This window comes from Scyliorhinus torazame, chromosome 8, assembly GCF_047496885.1.
Source record: "Scyliorhinus torazame isolate Kashiwa2021f chromosome 8, sScyTor2.1, whole genome shotgun sequence".
Classification (NCBI taxonomy): domain Eukaryota; kingdom Metazoa; phylum Chordata; class Chondrichthyes; order Carcharhiniformes; family Scyliorhinidae; genus Scyliorhinus; species Scyliorhinus torazame.
The window spans coordinates 151,482,648-151,499,893 of NC_092714.1; the positions used below are offsets into that span (position 1 = coordinate 151,482,648).

General features: G+C 46.0%; 1 protein-coding gene across 1 annotated transcript in view; it reads right to left on the reverse strand.

Annotated features, from left to right (window-relative positions):
- The window catches only part of LOC140428787 (tumor necrosis factor ligand superfamily member 10-like), a 112,803-nt gene extending 98,571 nt beyond the window's left edge, over positions 1–14,232 (reverse strand). Inside the window, exon 1 of the mRNA XM_072515476.1 lies at positions 13,915–14,232. Within this exon, the coding sequence (XP_072371577.1) occupies positions 13,915–14,058 (144 nt within the window). The 5' untranslated portion in view covers positions 14,059–14,232. The remainder of the gene's footprint in view (positions 1–13,914) is intronic.
- Between the last annotated feature and the right edge of the window lie 3,014 nt (positions 14,233–17,246).

Consider the following 17,246-nt stretch of genomic DNA (forward strand, 5'->3'; position numbering starts at 1 on the left):
GTCTGAAATAAAAGGGGTTAACATGGAACTGGATACAGAACTGCCCACACTGTGAAGTAAAGGAACACATGACCTTAGTTGAGAGGGCAGACTTGTACTAGACTGTAATAACCCACACGGGGCCCATGGGGACGACCCAACTGATCTCCCCGTGGGGCTCGCGGAGTACGAACTCTACCACTGAGGGTCTGAGGCCTAACAATGAGGCTCATTAAATCAGACAGTTAAAAGTTGGCCAGGGTGGGAACCAGCATCTTCGGATGGTCCTGTCTGGGACTGGATGTACTGCCCACTGCTTTGAGGCTTTGCGTTTATTTTACTTAATAAACTTCTAAGTTTAAATCCTTCTTGGGACTCTTGTGAATAGTATACGGACAGACATGTGTGTGAAGGCAAGCATGGAGACAGTTCCTAGCTTAAACCTTATATTTCATCCATATACATTGTTTCTAGAGGTTAATAAACTTACTGTCAAACTACACAAGACTCAGAACCTTTTTTGCGATCTACTAAACACACAATGGGAGAGATTCTCCGTTCCCCCAGCCGCGTGTTTCTCGGCGGCGTTCACTGGCAGGGGGTTCTGTCTTCCCGGGGGGCACGGTGGCATAGTGGTTAGCATTGCTGCCTCACAGTGCCAGGGACCTGGGTTCGATTCCAACCTCAGGTAACTCTGTGGGTGGAGTTTGCACGTTCTCCCCGTGTGTGCGTGGGTTTCCTCCGGGTGCTCCGGTTTCCTCCCACAGTCCAAAGATGTGCAGGTTAGGTGGATTGGCCATGTTAAATTGGCTCGAGATGGAGTTATGGGGATAGTGTGGGGTTAGGGCCTAGGTAGGATGCTTTTTCTGAGGGTCGGTGTAGACTCGATGGGCCGAATAGCCGTCTGGCAGTCGGGATTCTATGATTCTACCTGATTGAAAAGAAGCATATCACAGCGCCATCTCGGATTTCCCATTGCATTTATACTCGTTTAATTTTAAGTAACCAGGGATCAAAAAATCTACCTTCCAGACCAGTTTGGACTCATCAAGGCCCGGACCAATCAGAAAACTGGGAACATTTTGTTAAAGAGATTCCTTGGATACATTAATGCTTCATGACTAGATAAATAGCCAGAAACTGAACAGGTTAACAGGTTTTATTCGGCAGGTCCAAAAGCCAATGATGCAATAGTTAAATGGCCGGAATTCTCCAGCCGCTCGCTGGTGGTGGGATTCTCTGATCCTGCCGGCAGCACACCCCAGCCCACGGGTTTCCCGGTGGTGTGCAGTGCCTTCAGTGGGAATTCCCATAGATAGAGCAGAGACTCCCGCCACCAGCAAACGACATACTGCCTCCTACCACCGAGAAATAGGCAGCTGACAGGTCGGGGAATTCCGTCCAAGAAATCAATGAATCCTCAACAAAATTTTATAAAGCTTATTTTAATCTGAGCAGTAACAAGGAGCACGATTTAAACAGGAAAAAAAGAGTCACATTTTGGGCAGGTTTAGCAGGGTGTTTGGGCAGCAAGAACGACCCAGCTATCAAACGGGACTCTGTTTTATTTTGGCAACGGTGAGGAACGCCCCACCGAGTCCGCACTTACCTTCATTTCAAAATGCTGCCTCGATCTCCCCAATATCTGGACCCCCCATCGCAGTCTTCGGACCTGTCCACTAATAATGATAACCTTTTATTGCCACAGTATGAAGTTACAGTGAAAAGCCCCTAGTCGCCACATTCCAGCGCCTGTTCGGGTAAGCTGGTACGGGAATTGAACCCGCGCTGCTGGCCTTGTTCTGCATCACAAACCAGCTATCTAGCCCACTGAGCTAAACCTGCCCTATCCCTAATGCCCGAATGCCCCAACTTAACTTTTAGTGAGTCCTCGAGCCTCCCGTCGCTCCACTTCATAAGGGCAGGGTACCCCTGGGCCTGATTTCTGGCAGTGCCAGGGTGGCATGTGCTGAGGTGCCAGGCTGGCAGTGCCAAGGTGCCCAGGTGCCAGCAGGAGTGCCAGGATACCACGCTGCCAGATACCGACAACCCGAGGACCTCTATTGGCCTGGGAGACCCTCAAGCTGCCATTACACTAAACAGCGTCATGGCGAAGTCTTCCAGGCACGGGCGTTTGATCCCGGGCAGTGGGAGAATCCGGTGCTGACATATTTAAGTGAGCCTAACAGCTTACTTAAATGTGCAAATCTGGATCCCACCCAATGAGGGCGAGATCCAGATCACAACATCTTGTTAGATCTCACGAGGCATTCCGAGCGTTGCAAATCTCGCGAGAGGCCTCGTACGAGATTTAACTGCCTCATTGCACCCGGGCCGGGTGCAGCGAGACGGTTTAATCAGGCCCATAATCTTTGAAAGATTGAGTCTAAAAATCAGGAGAACCTGTTAACTCCTTCTTGAAAGAGTTGTGCAGAATGGCCGAAGGCTGGGACATGAAATCAGAGCTAAACATAGACAGAACTGTTGTCTGAGTAGCGAATGGCGCACTGTGACATGCTTCAAGCTAAGGAAGATCGGACACTTGAAAAGGCCATTCAGGTTGTTGGGTAATTCAAAAGATGTGCAGGTTAGGTAAATTGGCCATGATCAATTGCAGCTTAGTGTCCAAAAGGATAAGTGGGGTTACTGGGTTGGGGGATAGGGTAGGGTGTGGCACTACGTAGGGGGCCACATTGCCACCTTTGATTCTGGTGCTATTGGTTTTGCATGTGGAAGAGTAATTCCTCAGTCTAGACATACTGTTGTTATCGTGGCTATGATAATGAATGCATTCTGTTTTTATCAGTCTTTACTGCTGTCTAGCGATCATTGGTCTTCTTGGTGCTGATCTACAGTATAATTGATGAAGGCGACCAGCTGTGGCACTGAGTAAACTGTAATGTTTGGCTTACCATTGGAATTTCACATTGTTTACTATTGGCCCTTCCAGTGGGGTTCAGGGATAGGGTAAATTGTGAACTGCTCCTAACCAGTCCATATAGATCTCTTATCATGAGGGTACCCTTTTGCAAATGAAACCTTCGAGGTCATTTCATCCCTGGCCCTCATGACATATCTCATACTGCAAACACCAATCTCAAAAGGTAGCAGTTTCCATTCATCAAATTCACTTGTAAACAAGAAAGCATTCCTTGCCAGGATCTTGACCGATGCCTTAATTCCTTTCGGAAATATGTTCAGCATTAAGGAGAGCGCAGAAACAAATTCACGAGAATGGTTTCAGGGTTGAACAACTTCAGATAAAAATATCAGAGAAGTTGCCACTGTTCTCCTTGGAGAAGAGAAGGTTAAGAGGGAGGTTTGACAGAAATTAAAAATCATGACTGTCTGGACAGGGTACACAGAGAGGCGAGCTATTCCCATTAGTTTGAGAAGCAGGGGACACAGGTTTAAGGTAATTGGCAAAAGAAGCAACAGCAACTGAAGAAAAAAACCTTATCACCCATGGTTTGCATCTAGAATGTACTGTCTGAGAGTGTGGTGGAGGCAGGTTCACACAGCGAGTGGTTAGGATCTGGAATGTACTCTCTGAGAGTGTGGTGGAGGCAGATTCACACAACGAATGGTTAGGATCTGGAATGTACCGTCTGAGAGTGTGGTGGAGGCAGATTCACACAGCGAGTAGCTGGGATCTGGAATGTACTCTCTGAGTGCGTGGTAGAGACAGATTCAATCGAAGCATTCAAAAGGGAATTGGATCATTATTTGAAAAGAAAGAATGTGCAGGGTTATGGGGAAAAGCTGGAGGAGAGGTACTGGGTAAATTGCTACTTCAGAGGGTGAGCACAGACACAATGGACCAAATAGCCTCCACTTTTGCTGTAACCATTCTGTGATTCTGATCCTATTCACTAATCAGGGTAAGTCTGACACCATCAAGGTTCCTGGGTTACCTCCCACTGTTTGCCAGGGACGATGTGGTGATTGGTGAAATTCCCAGTGGTTTTTATATTGTTTCGCTCTGATGCAAGGACAGAGTGTTGTGGTTTATCTCAGCCCATTTCACAGTAAGTACACCCACCCATTTACTCTGCAATATTGGGTATTAGCTCAACCACGTGCACACGTCAACCTGACTGGATCAAGTTGAACACTGCATAAATCCAACAATGTACAGTTTTGCTTGCAAGCAAATCCGCTTCAAGATGCTTTTACTGTCATGCGAGAGTGCCTTTAAGAACTGGATGTTTAAGCAATGTACCTTTAAGAAAATAGTGATGTCATAGAGTGGGTGGAGCTCAGCTCAGTTCAGCCATTTTGCAGTTTCGTTTTGCAGTTTGAAAAGTGCCTGGCTGGTTTTGCTGAGGGCAGCTAAAAAGTGCCTGGCTGGTTTTCCTGAGAGCAGTTTAAAAGTAGAAAGCCAGTTTGAGACAGCAGCTTGAGAAGTTCTGGTTTGCTGTGATCTGCTTGAAGGGAGAAAGCCAGTTGGAAAAAGCAGTTTGTGTGTGTCTGTCTGTGTCCAGAGAGCTACAGGAAGAAAGCAAGGTGCTGAAGTCAACCAAGCTAATATATCTCTGCCATTCTACAGAAAATATATATAATCCTTTAACCTGATGTGATACTGTTTAAAGGTGTTAAGTCTCTTGAAAGTTTGAAGGAACATTTTAAGGAGTTATTTACTGTTGCAATATTTTCTGAGTTATCTTTGAAGTAAGAGGTGTTAAGAGATCCAATGTTTATTTCAGATGTTAAGTTGAGTTCATGGAATAAAGAGTGTTTTGTGTTTAAATACCCACGTGTCCATAATTGCAATCCCACACCTAGGGAAAAAGCCGTGTGCTAGGAAAAGCAACAAATCCATTAAAGGGAGAGGTGGGTTGAACTCCATGATACATTTTGGGGTTCTGAAAATGCCTCACCCATAACATTACAAATAATGTAGAAGCCATCGTTTACACTCAGAAATAGCACATTCTCTTTCAATGTGAGATTTATCATCTCTTTATGAAACTATTGTCAGTTCAGATTTCTCTTCTTGCCTTCGCTGAGTGTTCCTGTACGCACAGTTCACAAAAAAAATCTAATTAACTTAGATCAAGCTGCACTGATCTATATTGCTTTGTGGATTCTGAGCACTGATCTTTGCTTTCTGTTATATTTTCAGGCTGAGTGTAGGTTATGCGTTTCTGGCCAGAATTCATAAGACAGAATCCCTACAGTACAGAAGGAGGCCACTTGGCCCATTGAGCCTGCACTGACCCTTCGAATGAGCACGCTACCCATGTCTACTTCCCCATCCACCCCGCCTTATCCCCTTAACCTAACCTATACATCCCTCCACACTAAGGGACAATTTATCATGGTCAATCCACCTAATCTGCACATCTTTGGACTGTGGGAGGAAACCAGAGCACCCAAAGGAAACCCATACAGTCACAGGGAGAAAATGCAAAGTCCACAGGCTGGAGTTGAACTCGGGTTCCTGGCGCTGTGAGGCAGCAGTACTAACCACTGTGCCACTGTGCCACCCATCTTGCACCCTCCAGAAACCTCATCTCAGTTTGACGAGATACATGTTGTCAGAAGGGATAGGAAGACCTAATAGACTGAATGACACATGTCTAAAGAATGTGCAGGGACGGAGTGACCAGGGTGCATGCGCAGAACATAAAGGTAGCAGGACATATTGAAAGAGTGGCTAGCAAAGCATATCAGATCTTAAGCTTCATATGAAGAGGTGCAAAAGCAGGGAAGTTATACTGAACCTTCATTAAAGCCATGGTTAGGTCACAACTTGAGCATTGCGTCTAGTTCTGGTCACCACACTGTAGGAAGGATGTGAGGACCCTTGAGAGAGGATTTACCAGAATAGGTGCGGGGATGAGGGCTCTTGGCCACAAGGTTAGATTGGAGAAGCTGGGGCTTCCTTGGAGTAAAGAAAATTAAGGGAAGATTTGCATAGAAACATACATAGAAAATAGAAGCAAGAGGAGACCATTCGGCCCTTTGAGCCTGCTCTGCCATTCATTGTGATCATGGCTGATCATCAAATTCAATACCCTGATCTCACCTTTCCCCCATATCCCTTAATCCCTTTAGCCCCAAGACTTTATTTAATTCCTTCTTGAAATTACACATCGTTTTGGCCTCAACTACTTTCTGTCGTAAAAGATTCCACAGATTCATCTCTCACTGGGTGAAGGAATTTCACCTCACCTCTAACCTAAAAGCTGCCCCCTTTATCCGCAACTATGACCCCTACTTCTGGACTCCACCACTACCAGGAACATTCTTTCTGAATCTACCCTGTCTAATCCTGTTCGAATTTTATAAGTTTCTATGCGAACTCCCAACTCAAATGAATATAATCCTAACCAATTGAGTCTCTCCTCATGTGGCAGTCCCGCCATCCCAGGGGTCAGCCTGGTAAACCTTCGCTGCACTCCCTCCACAGCAAGAATATCCTTGCTCAGATAAGGACACCAAAACTGCACACAGTACTCCAGGCGTGGTCTCACCAACGCCCAATAAAATTGTAGTAAAATATTCCTATTCCGATACTCAAATCATCTCGCTATGAAGGCCAACACACTATTTACCTTCTTTACTGCCTGTTGGACCTGCGTGCTTACTTTCAGCGACTGATGCTCGAGGATACCAAGGTCTCGCTGAGTATCCACCTCTCTCAATTTACACCCATTCAAATAATAATCTGCCTTCCTATTTTTGCTACCAAAGTGGATAACCTCACATTTATCCACATTATACTGCATCTGCCATGCATATGCCTACTCACTCAGCCTGTCCAAATCCCGCTGAAGAATCTCTGCATCCTCCTCACAGTTCACCCTCCCACCCAACTTTGTATTATCTGCAAATTTGGAGGTAATGCATTTAGTTCCCTCGTTCAAATCAGTAATACATAATATGATCTGTTAGGACCCAACACAGATCCCTGAGGTACCCCACTAGTCACTGCCTGCCAATCGGAAAAAGACCCATTTATTCCAACTCTTTGTTTCCTGTCTGCTAATCAGCTTTCTATCCATCTAAAGACACTACCCGTAATCCTATGCGCTTTAACTTTGCACAGTAATCTGCTATGTGAGACCTTGTCGAACGCCTTGTGAAAGTCTAAATAAACCACGTCCACCGGGTCTCCCTGGTCAACTCTATTAGTTACATCTTCAAAGAATTCCAGTCGATATGTCAAGCATGATTTCCTTTCATAAATCCATGCTGACTTTGTTTGATTATACCACTTTCCAAATGCTGCGCTATGAAATTGTTGAAATGTTCGGCTCACTGGTTTATAGTTCCCTGTTTTCTCTCTACCTCCCTTTTTGAATAGGGAGGTTATGTCAGCTACCCTTCAATCTGTACGAACATTCCAGAGTCCAAAGGATTTTGGAAAATGACCGCCAATGGGTCTATTATTAATAGGGCAATTTCCTTAAGTACTCTGGGATGAAGATTATCAGGCGCTGGAGATTTATCCCATTAATGTTCCTAAAACCATTTCTCTACTAATACTAATTTCTTTCAGCTCCTCACGAAAACTTGTGTTTCTCAGAACTTCTGGTGCATTATTCATGTCTTCCTTTGCGAAGACAGAAGCAAAGTATGAATTTAGTTCCTCAGCCGTTTCCCATTATGAACCCCCGTTTCTGATTGTTCATTCGTTTTTATCAATCTTTTTCTGTTTACATGCATATAAAGACTTTTACGGCCAGTTTTTATGTTCCCTGCTAGCTTACTTTCATATTGTGTTTCCCCTTCTTCATCTATCCCTTGGTCTGCCTTTGCTAAATCTTAAACTGTTCCCAATCCTCAGGTCTATTGCTTTTTCTTGCTAACTTGATAGAGATGTACAAGATTAGGACAAGTTTTAATAAGATAGGCATAGAAAAGCTGTTCCCATTGGCGGATTGTAGAATGATTAGAAGACACCGATTTTCACCGACCCGGTCTGCTACAAGCCCAGTGGTAGTGGCGGTCCTGAGAGTTTGGGGGCAGTGGCGGAAGCATATGGGAGTGGAGGGCATGGAGGGAGCTTCGGTGTGGGCTCCAATTTGTGGTAATCACCGGTTTGTCCCAGGGAGGTTTGATGGGGAGTTTCGGAGGTGGCAGAGAGCAGATATTGAGAGACAGGAAGATCTGATTATTGAAGAGGGCTTTCCTTGTTCGGAGGATCTGGAGGAGAAATTTGAACTGCCGAGAAGGGATCGGTTCCGTTATCTGCAGGTGAGGGATTTTGTGCGAAGGCAGGTTTCGACCTTCCTGCTTCTACCGCCACGGGGGATACAGGTTAAGGCTCGGAGAATCGCCCCCTAAAGATTTTGATTTGTCAGTGGAATAACTTTTGGGGTGAAGTATCCTTTCCTCACTGTTTCATAAATTGAAATATTGTTGGGGTTTCTCATCCGATTTCCTAACATAAATTGGGGTTTGGTCTAGTACCATTGCAACATTTTTAAACAGCGAGTGGCAATGACCTGGAACTCGCTGCCCGTGGTGGAAGTGGAATTCATCAATGGGTTCAAAGGAAATTGTATGGACTAGTGAAACAAATAAACCGAGAGGGATACGGGGATGGAATGGGAGAGTGTGGTACTGACTAAATTGTTCTGTGGAGAGCCAGAATAGTGACAAAGGGTAGAATAGCCTCCTTCTGTGTTGTGAATTATTAAATAACTAAATGACTTATCCAAAACTCCGCCACCATAATCCAAATTCACCCACACACTTTGGTTACTGGCCCAGTCGCAGTACATATTAAAATATCCATCTTTGTTACCGAATCCCTTCACTAGCAACCCCCTGCAACACCCCCCCCCCCCCCAACACACACACACACACACACACCACCCCATCACCCACCATTGGTGGCCATGTCTTCAGTTGCCCTAAACTCTGGTATTCCCTCCCTACCTTCCTGACCAATCTGTTGGTCACCCATGTTAATTTGCGAGTCGGAATCAGATTTGGCTTGATACTGCCATCCTAAGCACATTGAAATGTGAACGGTGATATAGGAACGGAAGTTGTTGCTATTGTAGCACACTTGTCACATTCACCTTTTCCCTGTTGGCCTGAACCTACATCGGCATTTAATTTGGCAGGTCGTGTCATGATGTCAAGATACTTTTGGTGTCAGTGGTGGAGGAAGGAATGTCAGCCAGGAACTTCCAACCAGAACTGGCTGCTCTTCAGGCTGTAGCTGGAAGTCGATTGCGGTACTAAGGGTGTCCTGTCAAAAGCATAATCTTTCAGATGAGAATAACCTGTCAGTTGGAAGTGAAAGATCCCATGGCACCATGATAAAGAAGAACAAGGAAGTTATTGGTGCCTCCGTTCAATATTTGTTCCTCAACGAATACTCGCTCCCTAACAGCACAGTGGGTGTACCTACACCACAAGGACAGCAGGGTTTCAAGAAGGCGGCTCACCACCACCTTCTCAAGGGCAATTAGGGATAGGCATCAATATTTCATGAAAGAATTTTAAAATCCAGATGGAGTGGTCATTTGCACATTGCTCTTTGTGGGACCGTACTGTGAGCAAATTGGTTGTTGTGCTTCTTACATTACAGCAGTGACTACATTTCACATCAGCACGATGCTGTGTTGTGAGGTCATGGGAAGCACTGTAAAATGCCAAGTCCTTTCTTCATTTCCCAGCACCTGGTGTTACTGGGACGTAAGTATCAGGAAATGTATAGCATGCTGCATTCCCCACATTTGTGATTCCTGGCTGATACCTCAGTTCTGAGCCAGTACCGGAAATTAAGTCAAACCAAGGTCCTGTCTGCCCCATGTAACCCCACATAATCAAGAGGAGAGAGTCTTCCCTGAAACCAAAAGAGAAAATGCTGGAAAATCTCAGCAGTTCTAGCAGCATCTGTAGGGAGAGAAAGGAGCTAACGTTTTGAATCCAGGTGACCCTTTGTCAAAGCTATCTTCCCTGATGTACTGACTAATTTATATCCCAAAGGTAACACCAGCAAGCAAAACCCAAACAAACTCCCTTAATTGATCAGAACCTCACCAACTAGAATCTCATTCCCAGAAATTAAGACAGCTAAGGGGTGATTTGATCAAAGTTTCCAAAGTTGTTGTGGGAACAGATAGAGTAGACAGAAATAAATGATTTCCCCTGGTTTGGGAGTCTAGATCGAGGGAGCAAAGTCTGAAAGTTAGAGGCAGAACATTTGCACGGTGAAATTCTAAGCACAAAGTGTGGTGTAAGTTTGGAACTCTCTTCTGCGAAAGGTAATTGACGCTAGCTGAATTGTTAATTTAAAATCTGAGATTGACAGATTGTTGGTCACCAAAGATGTGAAAGGAAATGGGTCAAAGGTGGGTATATGAAGTTAGTTCACAAATCATCCAGGATGTCACTGAATAACGGAATTAGCTTGAGGGACTAAATGGCCTCCTCTGCTCCTGTGTAACTGGCTCAAGAGAGAGAGGGGCTGATTGGGCCATCCCCTGTTCCTGTGTAACAGGTTTGAGCGCTGAATGGGTTTCCTCCTGTTCCTGTGTAACAGGCCGAGGAGCTGATTAGCCTCCTTCTGTTCCTTTGTAACAGACTCGAGGAGATCCATGGCCTCCTCCTGTTCCTGTGTAACAGGCTCGAGAGAGAGAGAGAGAGAGGAGAGGGGCTGAATGAGCCTCCTCCTGTTCCTGTGTAACAGGCTCGAGAGAGAGAGGAGAGGGGCTGAATGAGCCTCCTCCTGTTCCTGTGTAACAGGTTCGGGGGGCTGAATGGCCTCCTCCTGTTCCTGTGCAACAGGTTCGTGGGGCTGAATGGCATCCTCTCGTACCTGTTTTCCTGTCTCATTGCTGACTGTGGGATCTTACTGTGCACACATTGGGAGTGGTCTTTTCCTATACCAAACAATGACTACAATTCAGGATAATTCATTGGTTGCGAAGGATATTCTGAAGCAATGATTAAATGTAAGTTTTCTTATTGTATATATTTCTGCAGTGACATTACATAATTATACAGGGTCAGGGTTCGCTGGAGCTGGACATCTCATCCTGTCCATCATTAGTTAGACTTCACTCCCTCAACCTTCACCACAACCTCTCTGATCTTATCCACCAAGCCTCAGCCAACAGGGGAAAGTGTTCCATCTGTCTTATCCACCCGTCTTGATGGCCTTTGGGCATCCCTGCAAATATACTCCAAAATCCCTCTGCCCCTCAGTATCCCACCATTTATTGTGTATTCCTCTGCCTTGTTTGCCCTTTTCTATCCACCTGACTAGTCCATCGATACCTTCCTGCAGTTGACAGCTTTCTTCCTCACCATTAACCACGTTGCTAAGTTTTGTAACGTCTGCAAAGTCGTAAATCATTTCCCTACATTTGACAAGCCATAGTTTTCTTTACCCGTCAGTCTGGCCTCAATAAAAGTCGAGATGGATTTGCAGGTACAGCATTAGTTATTTTATTTGACTTGCAAGTCTGATTCATTTCACAGAGGCACAGGACACAGAACTAGTCTCCTAGACCCTTGGAAAACGAATGAAGAAGGAGACAAAGGGATTTCTGTAAATACATTCAAATGGCATCAGGTTTCACATACACGATTCCCATAGATCATCCTATACCCCTCCTGACCTGGCCATACATCCTAATTGGCTCACTTCCAATCCCTTCCTCTGGCCCCCTATTACCCAGCATCCTTGTCTCCTCCTTTGCTGGACACTCCTCCCCCTTGCTTTGCCACGCGTTCTGAAATCCTTTTTCTGTGAACTCACCAGAATGAGACTGGCCTATCTCTACATGACAGTAACTAATATCTCTAAAACAATTATTTTATATCACATTCGTCACATTTAAATCCAAGTTATTGACATGTACCACAAATAGCAAGGGAACCAGTATGGAGTTCTGTGGAACCCCACAGGAAACAGTCTTCCATTCACAAAAACACCTGTTGACCATGACCTTATGCTTCCTGACTGTGACTGACACACTTATGTGACTGTCACAATTTTGGATATGATTTATCACTTACCCTTGCATTCCAAAGTTAATTTTTGACAAGTCTGTCAGCCTGGCAAACATCCAGGTAGCAACAAATCACCATGCACATTGACCCACCTCACATTTTCCTCAATAAATTCAATCAAGTTCATCAGACATAACCTTCATTTAAAAAAAAATCTATGCTGACAGTCCCCGATTAATCTGATTAATTTAAAATAAATTCCCATCACCCTCCCCCCCCCCCCCCCCCCCCCCCGCAGGGCCATCTGTCACTTGTTCTTATGTTTTGCTTTCGCAGAGCATTGACCCTTGTCCTGCTGTTAACACATTCTGCTATCTGAACTTTACAACACTATTAACACCTACTTTTGTCTTTAACACTACCATTAATACTTCCTTTGCATTGTGCCCAGTCTCCTAGGCTGCCATCTATCCGAGTTCTATTTTGTCCTATCTGCTCCACCTATTCAACAGTACAAAATCCATCACATTTCTACCTCTCTTTTGCTCTAAAGAAGTGATATTGGACTGGAAATGTTAACTCTGTTTCTCTCTCCACAGATGTTGCCAGACCTGCTGATTTTTTCCAGTATTTTTGTTTTATTCCCAATTAAGGCAGTCAAGAGGGAGCTTAAAAGGTTTAACTTCTTCCCAATCTCTTAATCTCTTCACAAATATCTCCCCAAAAGAACAAAAAAGGAGGCTCTCTTCAAATTTACCCACCCCCCCCACCACCACCACCGCTATCGCTGGCTAGCAAACAGCAGAAGGCAAACATTCGACACAAGCAAAATACTGCTGAGTCATAGAATTCCAAAAGTGCAGCCCATTCAGCCCATCGAGTCTGCACTGACCCTCTGAAAGAACACAGTACCTGGGCCCACTTCCTCGCCCTTTCCCCATAACCCCACCTAACCTGCACACCTTTGGACTGTGGGAGGAAACCGGAGCACCCGGAGGAAACCCACAAAGACACGGGGAGAACGTGCAAACTCCGCACAGTCACCCAAGGTCGGAATTGATCCCGGGTCCTTGGCGCTGTGAGGCAGAAGTGCTAGCCACTGTGCCGCCACGCTATCAGATGCAGGCGATCTGAAATATAAAGAGAAAAATGTTGGGAAAACTCAGCTGTTCTGGCAGCATCTGAGACTTGGCGAGAAGCAGAGTTAAAGGTTCGATTCCCCTACCCGGATCAGATGAAGAGTCCTGTTGGGACGCCCAATGCTAACTCTGTCTCTCTCTCTCTCTACAAATAGTCATAAAATTTACAGTGCAGAAGGAGGCCATTCGGCCCATTGAGTCTGCACCGACTCTTGGAAAGAGCACCCCACTTAAGCCCTCGCGTGCAACCTATCCCCGTAACCCACCACCCCCACCAAACCTCTTTGGACACAAAGGGCAATTTATCATGGCCAATCCACCTAACCTGCACATCTTTGGACTGTGGGAGGAACCCGGAGCACCCGGAGGAAACCCACGCACACACGGGGAGAACGTGCAGGCTCCGCACAGACAGTGACCCAGGCCGGGAATCGAACTTGGAACCCTGGAGCTGTGAAGCAACTATGCTAGCCGCTGTGCTACCGTGCTGCATTCTGCCAGACTGGCTGCGATCTTTTCCAGCACTCTCTTGGTTTTTCTTTGAGGCAAAACTTCTGTCAGATACTGAGAGCTCAACAACGTAGAAAGTCCAGAGATATGCAGGAAGTGCAGGGCTGAAGTTAAAAAGGCCTTTGAGGACAGCAAAGAGAGGGCATGAAATAATGATCATGGAGATTTTCTCCTCCACCTCCTCAGGTCCACCGCAGTTTATAATGTAACCCATAAATATTCCCTCCACCGCACCGCGCCTGGCAAATTCCACATTGTAGCCAAGTCTCCTCCTGATACTTTCTGGGGAAACCCTCTCAAGATGTTTGAAGTTCATGTCCCTGGGCATCTCCCGCACGCGCCGGCTGGGTCAGACACTTACTTGCAGGCTCTGATTCTGGGTGTAGCAGATGAAACCGATGGTGACAGCCAGTTGCAGGACGCTGATGCACAGCACGGGAGCCAGCAGTGCGCACCGGGGGGCCGGGGAGCCTCGAGCGGCCAGCTCGGGCTCAGTGTCGGGCATGGCTGCTGGGAGCAAGGCAATGGGTGAGTGTGGGCGTACCAACCCCGGGAGGCAGGCAGGGCTGAACCACTCCCTGCAGCTCCTCGGGGGGAAGAAAGCACCTCTTTGCTGCTCACACCCTGACGAGCCACTGAGCCTGTCACCCAGCTCCACAGCACAGCTCTCTGGGCACAGCTGGAGAGAGAGGCTGAAAGAACTTCTCCAGCCAGGGAGCTCAGCACCCTTCACCCCTCCCCTCTGACCCCAACAACGTGCCAGAGCCCAGTGACAAAATAAAACCCACTGCAGCTCTGATCCAATCACTCAGATAAATACAGCTTGGTGTGTGTGTGTGTGTGTGTGTGATAGTCATAGAGTCATTACGTTCAGCCCATCGACTCTGTGCTGTCTCTCTGGAAGAATCAGTCAGTGCCCTTCACCCACTCTACCCCCTGCAGATTCATCCCTCCTCCCCACCACCACCCGAAGAGCCTGTCCAATTTCCTTATTGATCGTCTCCACTTCTGCCACGCTGGTGGGCAGCGAGCTCCACTCGCTGTGTGAAAATATTTCCTCATAGAATTTGCAGTGCTGAAGGAGGCCATTTGGCTCATCGAGTCTGCACCGGCCCTTGGAAAGAGCACCCTACCCAAGCCCACACCCCCACCCTATCCCCGTAACCCAGTAACCCCACTTAACCTTTTTGGACACTAAGGGCAATTTAGCATGGCCAATCCACCTAACCCGCACATCTTTGGACTTTCCTCTTCACATTCCCACTGTATCTATAGAATCCCTACAGTGCAGAAGGAGGCCATTCAGCCCATCGGGTCAACGCACTACCTAGGCCCCCACCCCACCCCCTGCCCTATCCCCGCAATCCCAGAAGCTGCTATATGCATGTACCAGGACATAACCGGGGAGCTGACGAGAAGGTGGGAAGCCTTCAGTCGAGTGAAGGCAGCACAGTACAGCAGTGGTGTTAGGTTTGGTGTGGCGAACCAGCGAATTTGAGAGTAACCATCAACTCAAAGGACTTTTACTTTGTGGGGATGGAGGCGGTGGAGACTTTTGTGATGGCAGAAGTACTGGGACAGAAATGTCAACAACAAGGAATCCTACGTCAGACACCTATTCATTGGCTACTCAGCTCCGCCTTCAGCACCATAATCCCAGCCAAACTCATATCAAAACCCCAAAACCTAGGGCTTGGCTCCTCCCTCTACAACTGGATCTCCGACTTCCTGGCCCATAGACCACAATCAATAATAATAAACAACAACACTTCCTTGACAATAGTCCTCAATACGGTGGCCCCGTAAGGCTACGTGCTAAGGCCCCTACTATACTCCCGATACACACACACGACTGTGTGGCAAAATTTGGCTCCAACTCCATCTACAGATTTTCTGATGACACGACCGTGGTGGGTCTGATCTTGAACAGTGATGAGTCAGAGCACAGGAGGGAGATAGAGAACCTAGTGGAGTGGTGGAACAACAACAATCTCTCCCTTAACATCAGCAAAACTAAGGATCATTGACTTCAGAAAGCAAAGTATCGTACACACCCCTTTCTGTATCAATGGTGCCAAAGTGGAGATGGTTGACAGCTTCAAAGCATAAAAGCGCTTACACCTCCTCAGGAAACTAAAGAAATGTGGCATGTCCACATTGACTCTTACCAACTTTTACAGATGCACCATATAAAGCATCCTATCTGGCTGCATCACAGCTTGTTATGGCAACTACTCGACTGAAGACTGTACGAAACAACAGAGAGTTGTGAACAGAGTCCAGTCCATCACGCAAACCCGCCTCCCATCTATTGGCTCTGTCTACACCTCTCGCTGCCTGGGGAAAGTGGACAGCATAATCAAAGACCCCTCCCACCAGGGTTATTCTCTCTTCCAATCTCGTCCATTGGGCAGGAGATACAAATGTCTGATAACACACACTAGCATGTTCAAAAACAACTTCTTCCCTGCTGTTACCAGGGTCCTGAATGACCCTCTTATGGACTGAACTGATCTCTTCATACATCTTCTTTACTGAGTAATACTACACTCCGTATGCTTCACCCGGTGCTTGTGCCTATGTACTTACACTGTTATCTTCTATGTTTTTTCATGTATGGAACAATCTGTCTGGACTGTACGCCGAACAATACGTTTCACTGTACCTCGGTACATGTGACAATAAATCAAATCAGTTTCCTATATCTACACCTTTTTCATTCCTAGATTGTTCCCACATACAGTAATAACTCTTTCACGTCACTTTGATTTTATCCTGAAGGTAACTCAGTAATTTATTCCAATTTCTTCTCACTTCCTCATTGTCTAATCTAATTTGAGGAATGTCAAATTCAGAATCATCTGGGTTTGTCTCTTCTACCTGAGTTACAATGATTAACACCTTCTTCTTTCTATCTCTATCAAAATACCTTTTCAGCACATTAACATGGTACACTCTGAAGTGTTCCTTTTATCTCGCATTATCAAATAATTCACCTCACTCAATTTCCTTTTGATTTGATAAGGCCCACCAAATCTTGCTTTTAAATGATTCTCCTACCACTGTTTCTCCCCACTAACAAAACTACAATTTTTGATTTTTTTTATCCTCATCTTTTTTTCATCACATGCTGTGACATTTTTAAATGTTTTCTAGCCAACTCACCAGCTCTAGTTAATCTCTCCCTGAAGTCTGACACACAGTCCAACAATACTGAAGGCTGACTCACCAATTTCTCTTTGATCAATTTAAGTGGTCCTCTTGCCTCCATAGTATAAATCAATTTGAATGGGCTAAATTTAGTTGATTCAGTACATGCATCCCTAATTGCAAATAGTACAAATGGAATTCCTTTATCCTAATCCTCTGGATAATCCTGACTAAAGGCCCTCAACATGGTCTTGAAAGTTTGATGTCACCTTTCTAATGCTCCATGTGATTCTGGATGATACGCAGTTGTGTTAAATTGCTTTACTCCTAAGCCATTTGGCAGCATGGTAGCATAGTTCGGGCAGCACGGTAGTATAGTGGTTAGCAAAATTGCTTCACAGATCCAGGGTCGCAGGTTCGATTCCCGGCTTGGGTCACTGTCTGTGCGGAGTTTGCACGTTCTCCCCGTGTCTGCGTGGGTTTCCTCCGGGTGCTCCAGTTTCCTCCCACAGTTCAAAGATGTGCAGGTTCGGTGGATTGGCC